Below are 24317 nucleotides of genomic sequence, written 5' to 3' on the forward strand. Positions count from 1 at the left end.
TAAATGATGGGTTCGAAACAAAATACTGGAATGGCTGGAAACAGCCGCGTACAATATGTGCTGCCGTCATGTGTTTCCAGGGGATCATATAGGGGACGGACTTGTAAACATTTCAGGCGTGGGTATGGGTATACACTACACCACTGCCAACCGGTAATGCAGTCTTGTGCTGTGGCGCTCTGCATTGGCATGGGTTAAGGGAATGTGACAGCCTACTGAAACAGCACATACAACGCTTTATTCCACCTGGTTTTCACTAATGTTTACATGTTAGGTAGTTCGCTCGTCAGACCAGTCTTTAGTGGAGATATGAAATTACTCTTTCTAGCTTGTCTTAGCCCCAAAACTGGAAACCACACCACAGCTGAGAGAATAAGGTAATTTTCGTTGTTGCTAAGTGAAGCTAGCTACAACAGCTGTTGCTAATTTGTATTTTTTTTTTTTTTTTTTTTTTTTTTTATTCTTTATTTTATAAAGGACAACACACATTAATTAACATTTCTGTAAATATGCCAGTGTTAGCCAGCCGGCTAATTTTTAACTGTAGTCCTTTTGGCCAGATGATTTTAGGCCAGAGCAACAGGAAACAGCAAGACATTAGTACAGGTTAAACTATACAGAGGGAAGTCAACAAGACACCATACAGACAGCTAGAACAACAAATAATCTTTCTCAGTAAGCCATGCAGAGCTACAGGAAGCAGCAAGACATTAGCACAGTTACCTGTCGAGGCTGCATTAGGGGATAACGTGTTATTAAGTGTTAACCAGGACTGTCGCAGGACTAATTGCACAATGGTTTTAGTAAATCCGCTGTAACATGATTCAACTGCCTACCTTACTGCACGATGGCTTTAGTCAGCTAACATTATTCAGGGAGATAAGGCTCGGGGTAGAAAGCGATGTAATGTTAGACAACAGCAGGAAACTAACAATAAAGTTCATTTTAATGTTTGTAATTTTTCTTAACCACCCTGCCTCCCTACAAGCCGTCCACAGTCATGTGCTCCTTTTATTTTAGGTCTCACATTGAATCAGCAGGACACACTTGTGAGCTCAGAGACGCAGCAGACTTTCAGTCTCCTGCTGACGTGGCAAACCTAATATCTCGAAATCCTCCATTTGAGGGTGCACTGGCCATTCACCTGTTCAGAGCAGGCAGACTTCTCTTAGGTAAACATCCTTGCTGTTATGTAATCTATTTACTTATCTCCATACCTCATTAAGTCATTTCTGTTAACATAATATTAGACCTACAAGTATACTGCTTCCTCTCCCACAAATGTCAGCACCTTTCTTTTTTATGTCTAACCTTTACACCAGACATCCACGTACCCTTTGGCGTTATCTTTGGCGGAACAGATATAAATGAAGATGTGAAAGTTGAGCAGAAGCGTGTGGTTATGGAGCAGGTGCTACTGAAAGCCAGGTGATGTTGCTGCAAACTACTATTTTAACCCATTTAATTCCAAAAAGCTCCAAATTAAGGACATTAGTTATACTCCTTAATTCAACATATCACACAGACAGTATACATCTTTTCTAAAATGTGTTTGAAAAGGTTTGTGGAAGTATGTGTGGTGTTCTATCTGTGGAGAACTGCGGACACAATTTGCATAATAATATGTATGATGAAGAATGCGTTTTTTTGTTCCATCTGTTTAGTAATATATAACTATTGCTAGTAAGTAGTAACCATTTTAGACTTACTTTATGATTCACACTCTTTAACATCTCATAGCTGGAAAAGCACAGGTGCAACTAACAACATGCCATGAGAGTTGTTATCTTTTTAGTCTGTTTGAACATTTTATCAGTAGTGAGTGTGATACACACATCACAAACAATAGCTTAAGGCAAACCAGAAATGTGATCACTTTTAACTTGACATGTTAATGTAATGCATAATGTATTTAGTCCTTTTCTACTTGTGTATAGTATACTTATATCTATATATTGTTACTAATGTTCTGTTTTTGTTACCTTCCTAGGGACTACGGATGTAAATTAGCATTGTTGCTAATGGCATGTTTACATCTTGTATTTTATACTGATGTTCATTTATAGAATATATATATATATATATATAGAGAGAGAGAGAGAGAGAGAGAGAGAGAGAGAGAGACCAAATATGCCAGTAATGTACTTCCTTCAGTGCGAACAGGAAGTGTACTTCCTGAAGTGCGAACAGGAAGTAAATGCGACCATTTACACCTCAACTAAAAGGTGGGGGGGGGACTGGATCCCCACAAGATCCTCCAGTGCTTGGAAGTAGTGGCATTAAAGAATGAGGCTGAGCATGTGCAGGCCAACTCCAGCTGTGCAGGCTGTGTGTTCTCTTCTCCCCTAGTTTAACACTAAAAGTAAATGTGCACACAGGCTAGTCAATATCTTGTCCTGGGCCCTAACGTCAGACCCAGATGTCTCTGTTATGATGAAAATAGAGTGTAGGGCATCCATCCAGTAAATCTAAGGGGATAATTGCCGTATGGGAGAACTGGGAAGATTCAGGTCTCATGGCTTCAAAAATGTGATTCCACAAACCTCCCGCTGCGTGTGCCTTCTCACACAAACCTTGATCATGAAATTCTGTCACCACTCTGTGCCCGCTGGCACATTTAATAATGCACGCTCTCACACGCGCAAATTAATATCTCCCCACTGTTCTTTGTTCTACATTCCCTTTGTTTTTCTCTTTTTATTCTTGCTGTATTTTTCCTTAAATCCTTTGCCTTCAAACCACAAGCACTAGGCCTATTTCTCCTCTCACATATTCAGCCTTAGCCTGGAGACTTTACTGTTATTACCACCGCTTCTATCTCTATTGTTGTCAAAATTGTCATTGCTTGCAATAAGCAACAACTGACTGTCAGCAATGGAAATTCTTGTTTTACTGAAATGGCTTTCACAGGGGTGATAATGACGTGTTTTTGTTTTCATCAGGTTCGCGGTTGCATTTACTGACAAACTGAAAGAAGAGGCAGAGTTATTTTTGGTATGATTATACTCTTGTATTTTAATAGACCAACTGCAGTAGTTTATATCTAATAAGCACTGATGCTTGATGCAAGTCTGTGTATCATGTGGCATATTGTTGTTAGCAGTTCTAAACAGTTGTGTTTTACTAGAAAATGTCTGTACAGTTAGTAAGTACCTAATTGGTGTTTCATTAGTAAGGTTATGATTGCCTGCTATGCATCACCCCCCACATAAACTTAACTCAGGCTGTCAAAGTGATTTTTTTTTTTTTTTTTATAATAACATGAACAAAATATTGACCCCTGTATTACACATTAGCAGACAGCAGTAGCCTGGCAGCTTCAATAAATACAGCAGAAAGGCTTTAACTACACAAACACAATATCCTGCCCTGCCCCGTAATAGTTTGGCATTAAAACAATATTATCGTGTTTTATTTTCAGATTAGATTCCAGTCGCAGCCTGCAGATTGAGGCGAGTGGCATGCTTTATCTCTGCCATTTAGTGCTGACAGCAGGCAGACAGGACAGACACTGAGAGGCATCACCACGCTTTTTTATTGTGACAGAAAACACACATAGGGGATGAATCTTGTGTGATAACATCCAGTCAATTTCCTTCCCATCCCCTCTGATTTATTTAGTAGCACCCCCATTATCTTAGCTATTGCTTTCCTGACTATCTTTTCCGGTTTGCATTTTGATTTGAAAATGTTTGGAGCACAGCAAGCATTAATTGTCCGTGTCTATTGTCTTACATAAAGAGAAAGAAGCACAGTTAGTAATAATCAAATGTAATTTGTATAAACAAACCCGACCAATAATTACTGATGGATTTCAAACACTTATGTAATTATGTTTTGGTACCTGTTTTAACCACCATGTTCCTATGTTTTGTTTTGTTTCCCTGAAGCTGTCCCAGAGCAGTAAAATCTATGTCCAGCCCCAAGGTAAGCTCTGCAGGATGAATCTCCTCGCCTGATGCTGTGCATCCCTGACTCGCCATTGAATTGTTGCATTAAACAGCTTTGACATTTTTTACCTCCATTATCATGCTGTCTGCCGTGCAGAGTTGTATTTGCTCTTGCCATTGGCCGCCGTGCCATTTAGGACAGCCCAAATCACTCTTCCATGTTGTTTCCCAGCAGTAGCCTTGTTAGGCAAATAGTGCCCCTTCATACCTTCATAGCCCTTCATAGCCCTGACCAATGAGAGCTTATCTTTTTTAGTTGCATGCTCACTATCGCAGTGTACAATAATGTTTTTGAAATACATTAAATCTATTTTGGTTATTTTATATACAGGTTAGAGTTGCATACAGGTTAGAGTAATACTTCTTTTATACTATGTGTCCAATACGAATAAAGGTCATGAAGAACATTGGATGTGATGTTTCTAATTCTTTAGAGCAGGGGTGTCAAACTCAATTTCACTAAGGGCCACTGGAAAATGAGAATCACATCAAGGGCCAGACATATAGGGTTTATTGACATGCTTTTATTTAATCCAAAAAGTTAAATATCTTTGACTGTATTCATGCATGTCTCATATAGTCTTCTTACTCACAGTTAAAGTCCTAAAAAAATCAGCAAAAATGTTCTTAGCCATCATAGAAGAAAGTGCCCAAAAACTTTGGAAAAAGCGACAAAAACGAAGAAAAAGCGACAAGAACTAGGTGGGCCAAAATGTATTGCAAACCAAAATTGATATGCGGGCCGGATCAAAATCTGCAAGGGGCCGGATTTGGCCCGCGGGCCTTGAGTTTGACACGTGTGTGTCACATAAAGTTCAAGATCAGAAAAACAATTCTGAACTCATTTATCTATTTAACTAAAAACCACATTGCTATTTTATTTGGGGGGTGGGGGGGGGGGGGTTGTTTCCAGTGATATGATTTGATTGAGCTTTAACAAGAACACTGTGCCTTTTTTTTGTGTGTGTTATTTTAAAGGTATCCAAACGGACGTGAGTGAGAAATTCTGCTGGACTGAATTCCTGAGGAGCTCAGGTACTGTCACTGCTTCAGTTGGTTGTTATTCCAGCTATTGTCTAATGTAAGACTTGATCCACAGGCCTCACTGTGGACAGTTTTCAGGTTTGTTGTAGAAAATATTAACCAATGAAAGCTATTCTAAAGGGAGGTCCGCGGGTCGTCCAGAGTAAGCCAATAAAACAGTTTTGAAATAACTCAGTGTTTTTTGGTTGGTGCACTGATCCTTTGATAGCAGGGCAGAATCATACATTTTGAAGGTATTTGTCATACTTTGGATATACTGTATTTTAGCTTGATATTTTGTGCTCTTTAACAACAACTTGTTATTGACAAGCGACATGTTGTTTGGGCACTGAGTCGGTCTGGTCTAAGCATTATAAACCTAGCTGACAGTCATGTGTCTCACCTAATCATTAAGTCTATGTCTCAAACTATAGCCGCGGTAGTTGTGTTTTTGGATGTGCACATCCACAAAACATAGTGTGACGTGCTGGATACAGTGGTCGATGCAATAAAATGGAGAGGTACCTGCCCACTGAAATTTAAGCTTCCTTGTAAAATAGACATATACGCGGGCGTGCCACATATTTGAAGCGGTTTGCAATATTGTACATACATTCTAGGCTGCATCCTTCTCACCTTTCCTCCACTATGAGTCATAGACGGTGTAGTGCACTGCAGTGGAGCACCACTGGGAGCACGATGGGGGATACATTCATACACCCCCAACCTGAAATGTACCATCAGAAAGCATAAATTTACTCCGTTAGATGCATCAATGTGGTGGTCAGGGAGGCAGGCCAGAGTTTGTAGCAGTCAGAATTCCCTTTTCCCTCCTCTCCACCAGTCTTCCAACTTTGCAAAGCTCCGTAAATATGCACCGTTTCCCCGAGCATCCCTTTCCACAAACAGCCCAGACTTTAAATCGGACATTGCAAGATGATGTCCATCCCTGGTACATTAGTGCTCATAGAGAGCACCGTTGAGTACAGAGAAGAACAATTGATTAATAGCTCTCCGGCCCAGAGCCATTTGTCACCACGCTTCACAACCGGTGCAAGTAATACTAATTGCACCACAGTCACTTCTCCATTTGTTATACTTGAAATAGGAGTCAATACCATTGTGCTCTTCCTCAGTGATGTGATGAAAGCACTGTAATCTGCTTTTCGAGCTCTAAACATTGTTCCAGTTTCTGTGTATGTGCTGTCGTTAATTTGAGTCATTTTTCGTGGATGTGGGTCAGATGCGTTTAATACCAGCAAGGTGTGTGTTTTCCTTGCCACAGTGTTATCACCACAGTTCTTGCACAGTGACAAGACAATGCACATTCTGGATTTTGACTTGTGTTATGTGTATGTAATGAGGACGAGCCCCAAGGCAGAGAGCTACATTCAAATAAAATAACAGATCCTGCAATCCTTAATTGTTGGAAATGTGCTTTTGTCATAGCGTTGTGATACAACTGAAAACCTTTTAAGCATTGTTGCTTAGTTCTCAGATGTTCCATGGCCTTGTTTTGAACCTTGACCTGCTTTCTCGCCTTTAATAATAAGTTACATCATGTTTTAGTTCTCCTCAAACATCACAACGCAGTCTGACAGAAGTGACTCCTGCAGCAATCTGTAATCTGGTGTGACATAATTTAATCATTATTAAAAGGGAAGAAAGAGAATACTGTATATAGGCTAGCTTAATAAAGTTGTGGAGGTTTGAGTGTTTGGAATAAATATATACTTTATGACCCAGTGTTGCAGTGGCACACTGTAAAAAGACCTCTGCCGGTGAATATAAAAGCTGACTGAAGATGTATGACTATACCGTTTGTGTGTTATCCTTTGGGTGTCATGTACTCTCCAAAGGCACAGACTTCAGCACTGGGATCCAGAAGCTGTCAGTCCATTAAAGCCACTCGGTGTATGTTGTCTGTGGCTTCTTCTGTGTACCTTGTGAGGTATACGGGCATAGATGAAGAACAGCGCTGTTGAGTGAGCAGCGATGCGTTGAATCACTGCGTAACAATCAAGTAGAGATGTTCCGATACCGATACCAGTGTCGGTATCGGCTCCGATACTGCCTAAACGCTGGTATCGGTATCGGGAAGTACTGGAGTTTATGCACCGATCAGATACCATGTAAGAAAACCCTAAAGAAAATCTACATTAAAGTAGTTTATTTATGTTCTTTTTCCGTTATAACTGACTGTCAAACTGGAGAATAACAGAAAGTTCTGGGGCGTTCATGTTTCACAAAGAGTTTAACCTGAGCCAGACCGACAACAAAGATAGAAATAATATCACATCCTTACAGATGATAGTATTCAACTGTTAAAACATAATAAAATATATGACACACTGGTATCGGATCAGTATTCGGTATCGGCCGATATGCAAGTTCAGGTATCAGAATCAAAAAATGGTATCGGACCATCTCTACAATCAAGTATCAAAAACTGAGGAGGACACGCTGTTGGATGCTGTCCTCCCCTCCTACTCTTTCTTCAATGCTTAACGAATCCATCTCTTTCTCTCCCAGTGACCCTGTCTTTCTGCTTGAGCAGCACTGGTTGAAGCCTGAAAATATTGTAAACAAATGAATAACCTAACTAATTACGCTGGTATCAGCTCTGTTTCAGACGGATACCTCCGGTTCAGGCTGGTCCTCATCCTCAACACGTGCCTTTTTCAGTCGCGGAAAATACTTTTCAATACTCATCTGGATTGAAGCAGTAAACATTCAGTGTAAGAGTAAAAAAAATGACATAACATTATTTATAATAAGTTTATTTGATTCACAGCTGCTACATATTGGTTTTTGACCTTGACAACCCAACTGCATTTTACCACAAACTTGCGACTAGTTAACTTTCTGAAGCAGGCGCAATTGCATGTTTGCGTCAGGTCGGGACTCCAACATTAACACACTGACAACATTGTATTCAGAATATAAAATATTTTTATAGCACTTTTTAATGTGTGATTGTGTAAAGGTGTTCATGAGATAGATACCAACCTTTCGTGAACTTGTGAATCTCACCAGCTGTCTTCTCTGGTTTTTATGGAGACAGACGCTGTGTGTGTGTGTGTGTGTGTGTGTGTGTGTGTGTGTGTGTGTGTGTGTGTGTGTGTGTGTGTGTGTGTGTGTGTGTGTGTGTGTGTGTGTGTGTGTGTGTGTGTGTGTGTGTGTGTGTGTGTGTGTGTGTGTGTGTGTGTGTGTGTGTGTCAGTGAGCCGCGTGAGTGACAGAGAGACGGAGGAGAGCAGGGAAAGGAAATGCAGCTGAACGAATATGCTGTGTGTTTTAAATAGCGTAAAACAAAAAAAAAATTAATAACGAAACGCAATATGTGGCGGGCGGTGTTGTTGATTGTGTGGCGCACCGCCACAAATTAGTCTATGTGTTGGAAACACTGGTTCAGTCACAGCAGGCTCAATTGCTCATACTCAACAGTCAGCTGTTCTTGTGATCTGTATTGGTTATTTAAAGTAGGAAGTGTTACATTTATGTAATGCGTTAATCATAAAATCGTCTTGGCTGACCAAAATGCTGCTCTAACCTCTGATGCTTATATGTAAGTGCAGTCCCGGTGTGAAGAGAAGGAAACTAGCAAAGTTTGTGACAAGCACCTGCAATCTGAGCACAAACTATTATATCTTTGTAACTTGTTAGCTGCTTTAAAAACCTCACATATACAGTCAAATGGTTTATTATCAAACCTCTTTAATGGCAAGATATACAGTATCTCGCCTGTGTAGCTTTGTTAGTATATGTAATTTTCTCTGTTAAGTTATTTTTATTTCAATGGCGTTGAGTCTGTATCAACCTGTGCCACTCAACAGATTAATAGGAGCTGTTCAGATAGATACAGTATGTGCTCCCATGTACACACACACACACACACACACACACACACACACACACAAATACTGATTAAAGCATTAGTGTTCAGAATGCCCTTCTGAAATCAAAGGCAAATGAACAAAAATGTGTTTTGCATTGAACTGCAAAGAGAAAGAAGGAAAAGAGTGCTGCTGGCACAACAGATGATTTGTACAATTTTGTTTTTCTTCCCTGAGGAAAGATGAATTGGGTCTTTTTTTTATTATTTCTTTGAATTTCTTGCTCATTTTGACACATCTGTGCTCTGTTATGATTCCAGCTATCCTTCCAACTCCCTGCACCTTGTTCTGAGGTAGTGAGATGTTTGTTTCCCTCAGCTGACGCGAGGAAGTTCAATAAACCCCGCAGATGAAAAGCTTTTTTGACAATCGGTTCCCAGGATCAGGTTCAATGGCCAGACTCCACGCTGTCATTTTAAGATGCTCTTTAATAGCATTAAAAGAGCTGCTTCAGCCTCCTGATCTGGACTTATCTGGCAGCAGGGGATTTCACTCCACTGTCACTGTGCTCTAAGCACGTGCTTTTGTCTGTCTGTGTGATTTTTTTTTGAAACAGTTCTCGGTTTTCTCATAGACACTTTCAAAAATACATTTTATTATGGGCTTGTACTTCACTTAAATGTTGGGTCGACTCAACTACACCATGTCAACATTCATAATTTATCCTTTTGGGTCATTGTCGCGCATAATAAGGTTAGGGATTAAAAATGTATCTTCTGACACTTTCTAACCCTAAATAAAAGTAAAATATCCTTTTACATCTGCTTGTTTTGGTATAAATGCTCTCCTACTTAGCCAGCAGACCTCAACCTTAAAGTGTTGCCTTTACACCAGTGGCGTAGGCAGAAATAGTATTTTGGGCGGGCCGGTACAAAAGTGAATGGGCCATTTTCAAAAAAGACGTAGAAGTAGCAAAAAGGACAAACTGAAAAAAACAGCAACAATTTTACCTTCCAACATATACTGCATTACAACAGCAATAGCAGTACTGTCTACAACATGCTCAACCAACAAAGCTCAGTCTAAAAAGTTTGGACACAACAATATAGACAAAAACCTGTCGATTTTAACCTCTTCAGGCTAAAATATATTTGCACCGGCAGAACCAGCAGCATTGGCTCTGCACAGCACTGTTATAAAATGAACCATTTTATTGCACAAAGTGGCAACTAAACATGAACCCAAACAGCAGAGAAGGCGTTTACATACTGCATGACATAGAATAGCCTAGATCAGACAGAAATCACACATGTAACATATCCTTTGTGCATTCATAACAGCATGGTTGCTTCAGGACTATGGTCAGATCATGAGCAGCAAATGTGCTACCAATAGTAAAAGAAAATCAAAGAATGAAAACTTCCAGCCAAGCATTGTTTGAATTATGAAAGATCAGTGCTTGAAGTGTAAAAAAAAGGTCCTGGTACTCTCTTGCATTGGCAAATCATTATGACATTTGAGATTTCTACAGTGAAAAACAAAACTTGGAGATATTGCTGGTACAACAACAGCATGTGTGAGTGAGATTCTCTTGACAGCTTTAGTCCCCTCTTTGTTTGGCCAGCAAGCGACAGGATGCTGCTACATGTTTTGCAGCCCAGTTTGTTATCTTTAAAAACGAGCCAGCTGTTCATGGAGCAAAAATGCATAATTTGGTCCCTTGACCAACAGTCAGGCCATCCATGTGTTTCGTTACTCACGTTATTGTTGACGTCGGTGTCATTGACTAAGGTAACGTTAAGGTTGGTAGCTGCAGACTCCTCATTAACACTAGCTGTTCCGCTCACATCAACGTTAACGTTAGTTTGAAGCTCAGGAATCGTACCTGATGTTTCTGGTTGGACTTGGACCTCTGTTGATGTGTCTGGATCTGGCACACGCGTTCTTTTAGTACCGTTCTGAAGCAAGGCTAACATGACTACACGACTTACAAACTCAACACATTTCTTTTTAGTTTCTAGGTTTTCAGCAGTGAAAAATCTGTTACCGTCAGGCTGCAGGCATCAGACAGCTTTTCCGAACTGAGGTAAGTCACGTAGTGCCCTCTGGGTAGTGTAGTTTATGTAACGTTAGGGTCAATCTCTCTGACACTGACGCTTTCTCTGTCAGTGGTAGAGTACCGGCTACATGCGAGAAGTAGTGTTACGCAAGAAAAAGTGCAGGTACGCTTAAGAGTAAAATGTAGAAGTGCCGATACTGCGTACCAGTGAGTACCGGCCCACTTCAAGCACTGTGAAAGATATAATGAAAAGTGGCCAGCAAGGCGCCAAATCTTAGACAGTGTATCAAGTCCACGGCAGTGACAGGATCAAAGAAAACTAAAAACTACGTCCCTCACAGATAAGTTATCTTCTTATTTAATGTGGGCAAAACGCAAACGTGTTTCAGCTAGAAGCCATCATCAGTGTTCACGATTTCTTACTAAATAGGAAGGTGACTAGGTTAGTTAAATAATAACGCAAGAAGCATGAAACACGTTTTAATGTTACCTCTGTGAGGGCCAGTACTCAAACAAACTCCTCTCTCGCTGATGGGCTGTCAGCTCCGCTGGGGAAATGTCTGCCCATGCTGCAGAAAAGCTTGTCCTTATTTACGCTGTATTCCATCCAAGAAAACTGTCCATACCACTTTAAAGAGAAGCCATTGTTGTCGCGGTAACTTTTAACAGTACATTGCTTAACCAGTCCCTCCAGGATTTAGCGATGTCGCAATAGCGCCAATTCACGCAAATTCAACCAATCAACATGACTTTGGTGCGACTCGCAATTTTGACCGATCACCGCAACTTTTCCGCAAATTTGACCAATAACCGGAGTTTCCTGCGACTTCAACCAATCCCAGCAGTCCCACGTGCCAGACTTTACGTCTAAGTGCCACTGACCAAGCAGGAGTGAGAGAGAGCTTGTTTCCGATATGAAGACAAGACTCGAACATCTCACATTTACCAACAAAACGCACAGCGAAAGACCATGCAAAACATTTTAGACCGTCCTGCCAAACTGTATAGATTTTAACATCAATGTACGCTGTAACGTTTTTTCACTTGCGGGGCTGCTGCTCATACAGTTCCCCCTGCTACTGATTCGCCCACACACCAACGCACACACGGTGGATGCAGGAGAAACCGGAGATGAGACGACACAATGACCTAAATTGAGGACAGCTTCTCTCGTTATTGTAAGTGCAATGATAAGTTAAAGTCCAATAAGTACTTTATCAACAAGAGGCCAAGCCAGCCTGGTAGCGCAGCTGCAACCAGATGCTCCACAACAGTGTTTCCCAGCAGTCAGCTCCCCCTGTTGTCCATAAGGTGCCTCTGCACCCCTTTTGCTTCAGACCTCCCACCAGCCTTTGGGCCACGCCTCCTCATTTACATTGACACCTGTCAAGTCCAAATTGAAAAGCCAAATGTTAAATCGAAACGGAAATGGTGAATCTTAAAATGTCAAAGGGCAATTGACAAATGTAAAATTCAAAAGACAAAATTGAAAATTATAAAGTGCAAAGACTAAAATAAAATTAAAAAATTTTTTCTATTTGAGATTTTAGTTTAAGTATTTCCATTTAAGCTTTTCCATTTCACATTTTGAGTTTCATATTTGATGTTTCTCAATAAAAGATTTCAAAGATTTCAGTTTAAGCAGTTATATTTAAGCTTTGCATTTTAAATTTGACTTTTTACATTGGCACTTTACATTTTCAAATGATCATTTTACATTTCAACTTTGCTTTTTCAGTTTCCTTTTTCTTTTTTGAATTTAATTATGGCGTGATTTTTCCTAGTAGTGTAGTAAAATAATATTTTTAATTTGATCTTGCTTCGTTTTCACTTTGGACTTTCAGTTTGAATTATGAATAAATATTTCCTCAAAATAGTTCTGTTACTATTTCTTTTTTTACATACATTTGAATATTTTTCATAACAAAACATATTTTGATCAAACTTGGCTGGACGGGCCAGTGAGTAAAGTGACATAAACCTCGCTTTAAGCATACATATAATCACGACTGCCTTCTCTGGGCATAACAGCTTTAAAACTGATGAGGTTCCTATACCACGTGGCAATCCACCCAACTGTTGGATGGACTGACCTTTCCCCAGATGATCGAACCTACTGATATTGGTCATCCCCTGACTTTTCCTCTAGTGCACCAGCAAGTCAAAACTTTCACTTATCCAGTGTCCTTATTACCTTGGTGATCCCTTAACTTTTAATGTAGTGCTTCCATCAGTATTCAATATTTAATTTGGTCTATACTTAACTTTGGTTAATGACCAAATGCCTGCAAAGCTAATGATATTCCCATCAGCTGTAGGGTTGGGTACAAAATAGCAAATCATAGCATACTAACACCAAACTAAGATGGTGAACATGGTAAACATTAAACATCAGCATGTTAGAAAAAAAGCTCAGTGTGAACATGAGTCTGATGAACGCGCTGCTCTCGTCAGTGTTAATAAAAGATCTTTGATTATATTTTTGCGGGTTGAGTGAGTGTGCGGTGTCCATACCACAAACACATGTGATTTGTTTATTGTGATCAGCATGCTATTATTGTCATTATTAGCATAATCTCCGTCCACTAGGCGGTTGTGAAGGTACATCCAGTCCACCTCCACTACAGATTCTTTATACAGTATAGGGAGTATGTCAGTAAGTTATCTGTTTAAAGTTCAGCTAATTAGTGAGAAGTGAGAGACGTACAGACCTTTGTGTGTGTGTGTGTGTGTGTGTGTGTGTGTGTGTGTGTATACGTGTGTGTGTGTGTGTGTGTGTGTGTGTGTTGTCATCAGGAGGGTGCAGGGCTGCGGGTCAGGACTTTTATCTGTTGCTTTTGAACGGTCAGGGCCAGAAGAGTAGTTGTTGGCAGTGAGCACAGTTGTCTGCCTGCCAGTTCCTGACTATTCTCTGGATTGATCCTGAAAGTTGGATGATCGAGGGGAAAAGAGCCGATTTAGCGGCACTGCCTCCCAATTAGAGCAAGGTTCTTTCAAAAAAAAAAAAAAAGTGTTTCATGTTGTTAGCATGATGTTGGGTTAGCTAATTTAAACGAGGGCTGTTCAGTGAGCAAACTGTCACCCGAACACTGTGGCTGTGTAGTTAGGATGCCGTATTACACACTGATTAGGCTGCAACCTTCTAACGTTTTCAGCAGTCTATTTCCCTGTGTGTGTGTGTGTGTGTGTGTGCGAGTGTTACAACTCTGATCAGAGAATTGTGCAAGCACATTAGTCACTGCTGTCTTATTTTCCTCATGACCTTGGGTGATGTATTGCTTTCATTATGTGCCGATGTACTCAAGATGATCATTATGCAGTGTTTTGATATTGCGATGCCATCTTTCTGTGTGTCTGGCTTCTCCCCAGGTGTAAGCAGGGAGCATGTGGATGAGCTGCGTGTCTTCCTGTTGGTCTGTGGCCTCAGAAGAGTCAAGGATCCCCTCTATCTGGTCAAGGTTTTTTCAGGTATACCATGCAATTCGTTCTGTTTACCATCTATTTAATATAATGTGTGTACCGGTAATTACAAACCTGTAGCAATCACATGGGACAGTACTATAGAAAGTAGCTCAGCTAAAAGTGGGGTGGTTTTTCTTGGTGGCATGTTTTCAACCTTAATGTCAGTTGAATCCCTGAAATTACAAACCTCTCCGACTGCATTTCTGTAGTAGCCTGTGGTAGAGGCAATGGCAACGTCCTCATCAATTAGGAATGAAGTTAGACCTCAGCGGTTGAGTTTCAGCTAATTAAAAAATCCATGTGAAAGTGCAATGAGAGTCTCCTGACTGATATCTTTCTGCCTTGCCTTTATGCTGTTTCTTTTTATGATGGCTATCGTATATATCTTAAATGGATCTCATATATTCAGAATTCCCAATGATTAGCAACATCAGTGTGTTCTTTTTGAAATCCTCTTTTATTGTATGTGATTTTGATAGCACACAGTTATGGTAATAAGACAGCACTAGAGGGCGTCAAATTGTATATTGATGTTTCAGCCAGATGGGAGAACTAGATGTGTGGATTTTCACATGGCATTTCTTGGCATTAAATTGTGCTATCCACACATGCTAAACATATGGTCACTAGCAAGTATAGCTGTAAGAATTGCAGAACACATCTTTACGGCTGCTGCTGTTTATGTTTGCATAAACACTTTTATGTTTGCGTCTTTCAGAGTGGCATTGTGAGAATCCACTGAACGTGTTGGTCATTATTGGGCCGAAGGTAGGTGCACACTCATTATACCATGCCATTTGTCTCCCTCCCTCTCACTCTCTGTGCTGTTGACATTACGCAGAAACCTTGCCTGGGAAGTCAAGCGGGTCCCTAATTGGATGTAGCAGAGATACTGGCTCTAGCTGTTTAGCTGGAATTAACGGGCAGCGCTGGGAGGAAATGACAGTCTTCTGCAAATGGGGCAAAGGGTCAGCAGCAGCAGACGTGCTGTAGTGGTCCTATTTCCTTTTGTGTCTCTCTGGCTGACTGCTTGATATACAGTACTGATCCAATGCCTACTCCAGATTAGCACTTGCCTTTATAGAGACCTGTAAAGCGCTGCCTCACTTTAATACTCAAGGAGGGGCATATATCTGGACATGTCCTGGTATAAATTACAGCCAAAGCAATTTGTAGCATGTTTCACATTTCTGTCCTGTGTATCCATTCCTTAAGATATTAACTGCACACATACAGAAGAGGTGTTGCTTCATGTCGTGGGGGCGGCTGTGGCTCAGGTGGTGGAGGCGGTCGCCTACCAATTGAAAGGTTGGTGGTTCGATCCCTGGATCCCCTGCACTCTCATGTTGAAGTGTCCTTGGACAAGACACTGAACCCCGAATCCATGTACGGCAGCCTCCGCTACCAGTGTATGAATGTGTGTGTGAGTGGTGAATGGTTACTGTACTCTGTAAAAGCGCTTTGAGTGGTCATTAAGACTAGAAAAGCGCTATAAAGGCAGTCCATTTACATGTCAAGGCACATCAAATAATTGGGGGAAGAAAAGCAATTGAAATCTTACAGCCTACCATGATTTACAATATTCATAAATCAACCAGTCAGCCAGAGAGTCAAATCGGAGCAGGGAGATTTTATACATTTACTGTAAAAGTTTTTGTTCTGATTGCACCTTTATGTTAGAGTCGAGTAATATCCTGGCCAACAGCAGCCAGCAGCATCAGTGCTTTACAACTGTTCTTTCTTCCCCCACCCCCATTTCATTTCCAATCTCTCAATCATTGATTTCTCTATATGTTTGTCTTCATCTTCTCTCCCCCTGACTTGCTTTGATATGACACCAATGTACAGTATTTTAGTGTCTGTTCTTTCTTTCAAGCAGTGGTGTCAGGCAAAAGGTATGTTCTGCTTTAGATTTGCTCAAAAACAACTCAATTAGACATGGCCCAGGGCTTATACACTGTCTGCCTGCCGCTTCTTGCTCCGCTACGCTTTGTTGTTGTTTGATGAAATGGTTCAGTGGAAGCGCACACGTCTGATTCATCTCGATACCCCCGAATCACAGTTAGTGTTTGTTTGTTTGTTTGTTTGTCTGAGAAATCAAAAGCCATATATTATTGTTATAATAAACATGTATATGTATGACTGCCAGATTCCCTTCTCGCTAATTATAGGATTCCGCCTTTTGGTAAAACATAAACATTATTGAATAGATTTAATGAAGTGACCGTGAATTCTAAAAATACAGATGGATGGAATGAGACGTCCTTTGCTGAGGCTGTCATGACATACTATAAACCCACAGCTACATTTCATTCAAGTAATAAGCACTCTGGCTGCACAGCATCTGTCATTAAGAGGAGTATTGAATGTAAACACTGACACAGCGTCTGCCTCTCCCTTGTCACTGGTCACTTCCTTTTAATTCCACATAGAGCAGTACAGAATCAGTGCAGTGCTTAAATCATTTGTGTTTGTTAATACAGCCTTTATCGTGATTCGTGATCTATCCCCTGCTGGTTTCACAATGACTGCTAAATCCCAGATTACACCAGGATACAAAAAAGGTTCTCAGTTCAGATTCTTTGATTTTTAATGCACACATGCTTTAAAGTAGATTCCATTTAGAAATTCCATGAGCTATAAAATGAAAGAGGGGGAGAAAAAAAAAAAAAAAAAAAAAGTAGCAGCTTGCTTGGCAGCATCTTTGACCTAAATTGCTATGCTTTTACTTTTCTGTGGGCATGCTAATGCACGCAAATCCCACATTGCAATTAATCAGATTGGCCAACCACCCCACCCTGACCCCAATCTCTGAAAATACAGGCTTTTCAGAGAATGATTTGCTCATGATAGAAATGATTAATTGTCATTGTTTATTACAGTACTTCCTTCAGATTAAGTCATTGCTGGATGAAGACGAGCAGGTTTCAATTTTCTGCGTAATGTTTCTGTGTGTCTTAGATCGATGCTGTATTTACTGTTGAAGTGGAAGCTGTTGTTAAAAGGTAAGCCTTCTTCTCTTGTTTTCTTTTCTTTACCAGTTACGCTTCTCATAAAAGGCAACTTGAGATCTGACAGTCTAATCGGCAACACTTTTCTGCTGTGCGAAATTTGAAGACTACTTATCCGTCTTTTTATCCCATGTGGCACAAGAAAATATCCAAGCAAATTTAGCTTACTTTTATCTTGACATAATGTGAACAGAATAACAATCTGAAGGGAGAGCCAGGATCCTCTCTTTATCTGTCCTCCCACTTTCAAGTCTTGGCTGATCTTTCAGTTTTTCGCCGAGGGGCCTTTACCACAGCAAGCTCTTTGCGGCAGGAAACTGCCCTTCTCCGGCTGGGACTTTACCTTGACTGTCCGTGCATGTCACACACAGTACAGCTGTGTTTCCTGCCCTGAGCTTGTCACTGCTCTTTAGCATCATTCACGCCTCCGTTAGCCCTGAGTCATGCAGAACTGAGCTTTGCCACTGCTTCTGCAGAACAGCAGGGGTCTTCTTGGCCCAGGAGAGGAGCCAACAGGAGCTCCATGCTGCCATGAAAAGGTGCTTCTCCGTGGTGAACAGCTCCGTCTCAGAGGGCATGTCCGCCGCCATTTTGGAGGTAAATATCTCAAGGGCTAACTGGACAATAGCATGTTCTGGCTTCAACAATTCAGCTGCTAAACACAAAAGTATCTTTTTTATAGCTCACGCATTGTGGTGCAGAATAATATTTTGGTAATGACATTTTTTTTTTTTAGAATTTGCCATCGAAAGCCCTTGAAACGTTGAAACTGTGAATATTTACAGGAGTCCTTATCTCGCTGTTTCTTGCTCAGCTACAATGTTATCTGACCACTTCAGGGACAATTAGCCAAATTAATTGCTTGACTCCAATCTTCCCATTCCTGAGTGAGCAAAACCTGCAAATCCACTTAATCTCTTTTAAACCCAGTCGACAATCCACAGTAGGCTTAAAGTCTGATTAGTATGTTAGCATGTTTCACTCAACAATCTGCTGAAGGTATTAGCTGATACAGATTGTTAATTCTGTTAGTGAACTAAGGCACTGAAGAGCAGAATGGCAACGTCTAAGGTGCTTCGGTGCTTTTTTTTAATCACGATAACGATAGAATGAATGAGTCTGTGAATGAGTAACTTTTGTCTGTGACATTGGGAATGTCAGCGACTTTTAAAGCGTTTCATCTCTCTGCCCCAACAGGCCATGGATCTCGGGGTACCCGTGTTGGCCAGGGACATTCCAGGAAACGCGGCCCTAGTGCAGCATGAGTTCACTGGCCTGCTGTACTCGTCTCCTCAGGTATAAAGTGGCAAACACTGACCATGTTGATGGACTACACAGAGGATATACTGCATATACACTGTAGCCAACAGCTTCTCCTGTCACCTCAGCCAGGTTTTGGCAACCTCAGTGTATAGCTGAAAGCCCAGATTACACAGCTAACACAAGGAGCCATGAAAATCTTGAGATTCAGGCAGTATCCCACACTCCAGGCCTTCTTTGATCATATTATCAGGCCCAGAAGATCATTTCAGACCCCACCTTATGTCCTCCACCCTGAGTAGCAGCTTCTTCCCTCAGGCAGACGCTTCAGAGTCCCAGTGCAGACTTTTTGCTCTCCTTGTCCATCAAAGCTAAATGGCTATCTAGCCCCTGTAACGCTGCTTTTTATTTTAACTGTACACATGTACATTCTATGTTGATGTGGCTGCTTTACTCTTACTGCACAATTTGCGCACACTATTATGTATATTATGTATACTACAGTGTGCCGTACAACGGGCAGTGTGCATTTTGTGAGTTGGTGGCGGTCTGTGTGTATGCTGTATGAATGCACTATGTTTTGTTAATTTGTATTTTCCTAACAGCGGATGCTGTATGTGTCCATGACATGTTCCCTTCAGGACAATAAACTCTTATCGTATCTTATTCTCGACTGACCAAAAACAATTCCTTACTGCTCATACTGTAAGTAGTATTGAAGCGCTGTCTCAGAATGACTAAAGATGTGTATGTCCCCTTCCTTGAATAGATTTATCTAAAACAATGTCTTAGAATTTTAAGAAGGAAAACTTTAGATCATTCTGTCAAACTTTGTACTTTAAATTCTCATCATTAGTCCAATCTAAGGAGATCAAATATAACAAAAGGAGCTGATGTTTTCCCAGGTGCTAAGATTAGGATCAAAAAGTGCAGCCTTAAGGGACAGAGCAAAGATACCACATTACCATGTAGTGATGCAACACATATCAGGAGAAGTGCAAAGTGGGGAACTCCCATGAGAGCTTTTCACACTGATATGTAATGAGGTTTGATGCAAAAGGAGAATATCATAGTTTAAGGCAAGTCGACAGAGGGCTTGGGCGCGGTGCTGTAAAGACACCATGCTCTTGCGTGATGTTGTTGTAACGGCGGAGATAAGTCCTCTCCAGGGGGGGTCACGTGTGCTCAGCTCAGCAGCCAGGAGGAAGCTGTCACAGATGGTGGCAGCGACTTGGGCTGGATAAACCGCGACCTCAGCCAGGACCGATGGGCAGTGAGTGCTCATCTTTGAGCCAAAAACTTTCCCTGCAGTGAATCACACTCAAGACTTTTTTTCTGCATGCTTTAAAACCCCCTCATATTTTTGATTGACAGTGTTTCTGGTTCTTTAAGCCTTCAAAGTAATTACATGAGGAGTGTAGGTATCAAGAAATGTGTCAAAAGAAACAAACACACAAGCACTTGAATGCTTTAAAGAGAAAAATGGCACTTCCTGCCTGGCTCTATAATTTAAGAGTGTAGTGATTATAAGCATGCTGCTCATAAGTTGAGCTTTAATCCTGTTGCTGAGGATTTATAGCTCTCATATGGCTATACTGAAGAGCCGTTTCCTACCAAGATTCTCTCCAGACATAATCACATCACTTGAATAAAGTAAAGTGAATTGGCCTGCTGACTGGCAGTGGCTAAAACTTTGTATGCCCAATGGCTCTCGGCTTCAGCAAACGTTGGCTGCCATGTTGCAGGAACACTTTAAGACACTTTCACTTCATTTATTTGGAGGCTTCTTTCAGTCTGCTGGGCCAACAGACGAGCAGCTAGGATTCTGAACGCTGTGTGGATGCGTCATATCTCATTCAATGCTCAGCGATGACACCATTACTCATTTCTTAATTGTCTCATTTCTATCCTCATCTTCCCCTCCCCATGTCCCCGTGACAGCTGGTGTGGTAGTATTCTGTGTGGCAGTCACTTAGTTTGCTTTTCCCTTTTTGTTATAAAATGAGAGGTGGCTATTAGGACAGAACGAACAGGTCTTTTGGACAGCCGTGTTTTGATCTGGAGCCACAAATATCTCTATGCTTTGGCAATGTACAGACAATTTTTAAGTATTTACTGTTCGCTGCACAGGCTCTTATCTGAGGTCTTTTCTCGTGCCTTGGATGATCTTTTATGCTTTAAAAACATATCTTCAGTCTACTTCAATGGCAAGCTTTAAGTGGCATTTGGCAATGAGTGAGACCTGTTTTGCTTTTATCCCTGCCAGGAATTTGTGCATCAATCTCAGAGGCTGTTGTCAGATCAGAAGCTGAGAGAGAGAGTGGTGAGGAATGGAAAACTCTACGTGGAAGAGCATCACGGCCTGAAACAGGAGAGAGAAACCTACCAGCGTCTGGTGGACACTCTGGTCTGAGCATAAGGTCACAGCGTTCAACCGCACTCTGTATACTTTTTCAGGAACTGCAGGGCCAGACAGCAGGGCATTACACCGGTGTATTTACCTTGCATAGGTAGAACTATCACAGATGTCTTTATTCCCAGTCTTTTAAGAAATGAGGCTACACATATACTGTACAAACTATTCCATGTTTTATCTGCACTGCCAGATTGAAATTATGCTGCAGAGCACTTTGAACCAAAGACCTAGAGTAGAAACAGTTGTTTGTCTGGTTAATGTATTTTATGTATTTGAAATTGATGATTTACTGTTATTTATGGTTTGGTATGAATATAGAAACTGCATGGGTTCTCTATTTATTTATTCATTCATTCTATTAAATAAAAGAGGCAAACAACTCCACTGGTTGATTTGGAGTGGTTGGTGATCTGAAAATGTATTTTCATTCCCTCTATTGAGACAAATATAGTTGTTTATCATACTCAACAAAATTCTGAAAGTGCCATTAAATCTCGATTTCTCCTCAAATGCAGCGGATCAGCTATTCTACACTTGCTAAAAAACTGTTCCAATAATTCCTTTCCTTCCAATCTGTATGCTACCACATTCATTATAAGTGCAGCAGTTGGGTTGCACACATTCAAGGGCCCTGCAAAAACTCAATTTGTTTAAAGGGCAGAGGGGCACAAAGGGTTCTTGTAATTTACTGTTACAAAGGTTGACTTTGGCAACACGCTGGAGCACGGGCTGGTTAGGAAACCATGAAATTTCTGCCACGTTTTTGATGCTGAACTGTAGAGCTGTTGAAATTAATCAAATAATCGATGCGTCGAATCGTGGACATGGACGATGCTGCATCGATAATCGACCGGCCTAACAACATTTCTGTTTACATATTCTTATATTATATATTATTATGTTATATTTTGCACATTCAGGAAGTACTGTAGTTTTATGTATCCAATTTATTTAGTATTAGAGCACTGCAGAATGTTTTGTTTTTGAAGATTGAAAATCTATGAATTAAATATCCTATATGGCTTTAATAGAAAAATGTATTTGACGCATTGTGATGCATCGAGATATCGAATCGAATCGCTGACATGATAATCGTAATCGAATCGGGAGATCAGTGAAGATTCACACCTCTACTGAACTGTAAAATTGAGCATTACACAAAATATAGATAACATCAATAACTGACCTGCATACTGCTACTAGAGATTATATGCCTCTGGTAGGTGCTTAACATAGAAAATCAAGTTAAGAGGCAATATTTAAGTTCATAGTGTTTTTTAATGAAAAAAAAATCAAATGAAAATTAGATTAAGTTAAATTTACAAAGAAAGGGATCTTGGATATTGCATAATAGAAAACACCCATTTCAGCTAGAATTATGTTTAATCAAAGCCACATTTTTGGTGAAACAGATATCTATCTGACCTCTGTTGCTCTGTATTATAACTGGTAATCAATATATTGTTTTTGTTATGTGGGATACTTTTTCAGTGTGTCTTTGTACTGTGTATACCAGCATGTGAGTGCAAATATTATCCACATGCAGCATTAACAATTGGGTTTGGCTTTTAACATTGTGTAAATAAGAGTCCATCTGGTCAACCATCTAACACGCATCCACACTTCAATATTAACAATAATATACAGTACACATGTAAAAGGCATTCATAGGTAATGAAATGTATGAAGAGGGCAATTCCAAAATCACATTTTCTAGACAGTCATTGGACTTAACAAAGGCATTGAGGTGATCAAAGCCACATCTACTGTACATGTGAGGTCTGATCACAGTCTTTATTATAACTGGTCCCCAGGCTGTGTAATGGGCACTTGGGGTTCCTCCTCACAACTGTCCTCCTTCCCAACCCAGTGGATGCCATGGCCGTTCTCTCTGGGCGGGAGATGTGGCGAATGCTGGCGCTCCAGAGTGGAGAAGGTGGTGAACTGGACTCTCTTTCTCTTGCTGGTGGGCGAGTGGAGGGACTCGGTGTGCATAGGTTTGCTTCTAAGGGAGCCCACGCAGCTGAGGGGCGAGTCTGTAACGGAGGCCAGACAACTGGGCCTTCTGGACAGAGAGGCAGTCTTATCGGGCCCAATGTCTATGACGGTGGTTGTAGTCTGGGAGTCTTGCTGGACAGGACTGCCTGGCACGCTCATCACCAGCTCTGCGTCTGTGCCGAGCCATACCCAGTCATGCCTGTGCCCCGTGGGCTCCTGGCCATGACAGGGAGGCTTCTTGTGCCTGAACTTAACAACATATGAGATACAATTAACCAGAAAAACCAGGATGGCTAGGCAAAAGACTCCCAACAGAGCGTACATGCCAATCTCTAAGTCTGTGAGCGGCCTGTTGCCCAAGATTTCTTCGCCACCAGTTTCTACCTCTCCTGTCTCCTGCCCAGGTACCACCACCTTGGTGGGGAAGTTGTTATAGTTCACCAAGTTGCCAGGGGCCTTCACAGTGCTGGTAAAGCTAACACTGCTCATATCCTCCACTATCACATTGTCTGAGCCATATGCTCTGCTGCTGTCACTGGGGCTGTTCATCATGCTGATATTCACCACGCTGGTAGGGCTGCCGGTGTTCCCCAAATTGCTGTTCTTACCCACTCCTCCGAGGCTGCCGCTGGTGATGAAGGTTCGCTCTGGAGATTTGATCGTGGTTGTGATCTTCTGCCTGGCACTCTCCTCTCTATCTGAGGCTGAGTTGCGCGGTGGAGGATCCTGGGACGGCTTCCTCTGCTTCCTCTCCCTGTCCACCTCTTCCCCTTTGTTCCCATAGTAACTGCCGTCCTTGCTGCTGTCGGTATTGTTGGTATTGCGGTCTGGGCGCCAACTCTTCACTTGAAACTTGACTTTGAGGCTGCCGTTGCCCACAGCCACTGTGCTTTTGCGTTTGGACTTCTGGCAGGACTCGCAGATGGACATCTCTACTCTGACCAGGACTCCCTCGCCCTCACCCTCTGCCACTACAGCGGGAGGAGTTCCCTGCACTGACACCACCCCCAGATCGAGAGAAGTCACTGTCACTCTGTAGTAAGCAGGGTCATAAATGTCAAGAGGCGTCTGGTTGCCATCACTGAACTGCAGCCAGGCACTCACCAAAGCTTCCTGGAAGAACAGAAAATAGGAGAAATTGTTATTGTGCTTTTAATCTACTGTTTTATTAGACTGGGTAAACCCAGCCCGAACCGCCGGCGATTTCGCCCTGCAGCTCAGGCTGGAAACCTGTAGATTTTTCTATCCTGCTTCCGTTACAAATCTGCGGGGACCAATCACAAACTGGCTTATCCACCTGGTG

The 24317-nt window shown here is 41.4% G+C and overlaps 2 protein-coding genes across 4 annotated transcripts in view; one reads left to right on the top strand and one right to left on the bottom strand.

Moving 5' to 3' along the window:
• glt1d1 (glycosyltransferase 1 domain containing 1) lies at window positions 1–21397 on the top strand. Of its 3 annotated transcripts, none has more exons than XM_031300709.1 (12): window positions 1–377; window positions 1021–1172; window positions 1323–1428; window positions 2943–2994; window positions 3891–3927; window positions 4929–4985; window positions 14237–14335; window positions 15048–15097; window positions 17291–17334; window positions 17817–17937; window positions 18538–18636; window positions 20867–21397. In XM_031300709.1, the coding sequence occupies exons 1-12, from the start codon at window positions 268–270 to the stop codon at window positions 21011–21013; spliced, it is 1074 nt and encodes a 357-aa protein (XP_031156569.1). In that variant the 5' UTR covers window positions 1–267; the 3' UTR covers window positions 21014–21397. The 3 variants fall into 3 exon arrangements, with proteins under 3 accessions (XP_031156569.1, XP_031156570.1, XP_035853720.1); XM_031300710.2 differs by having other exon boundaries at window positions 17822–17937; XM_035997827.1 differs by lacking the exons at window positions 1021–1172; window positions 1323–1428.
• Window positions 21398–22274: 877 nt separating this feature from the next.
• LOC116050552 (transmembrane protein 132D) overlaps window positions 22275–24317 on the bottom strand; it is a 33284-nt gene continuing 31241 nt past the window's right edge. The window contains exon 9 of the mRNA XM_031300702.2: window positions 22275–24127. Within this exon, the coding sequence (XP_031156562.2) occupies window positions 22814–24127 (1314 nt within the window). The 3' untranslated portion in view covers window positions 22275–22813. The remainder of the gene's footprint in view (window positions 24128–24317) is intronic.

The sequence above is a fragment of the Sander lucioperca genome, chromosome 2 (genome assembly GCF_008315115.2).
Source record: "Sander lucioperca isolate FBNREF2018 chromosome 2, SLUC_FBN_1.2, whole genome shotgun sequence".
In the NCBI taxonomy this organism is placed as follows: domain Eukaryota; kingdom Metazoa; phylum Chordata; class Actinopteri; order Perciformes; family Percidae; genus Sander; species Sander lucioperca.

What these genes read in the sequence shown, in the direction of transcription:
- glt1d1 (XM_031300709.1), top strand. Translation starts at nt 268, where the DNA reads ATGTTAGGTAGTTCGCTCGTCAGACCAGTCTTTAGTGGAGATATGAAA. An exon ending in AGCAGGCAGACTTCTCTTAG is followed by an intron (nt 1,173 to 1,322) that starts GTAAACATCCTT and finishes CCTTTACACCAG; the next exon opens with ACATCCACGTACCCTTTGGC. An exon ending in AAGAGGCAGAGTTATTTTTG is followed by an intron (nt 2,995 to 3,890) that starts GTATGATTATAC and finishes GTTTCCCTGAAG; the next exon opens with CTGTCCCAGAGCAGTAAAAT.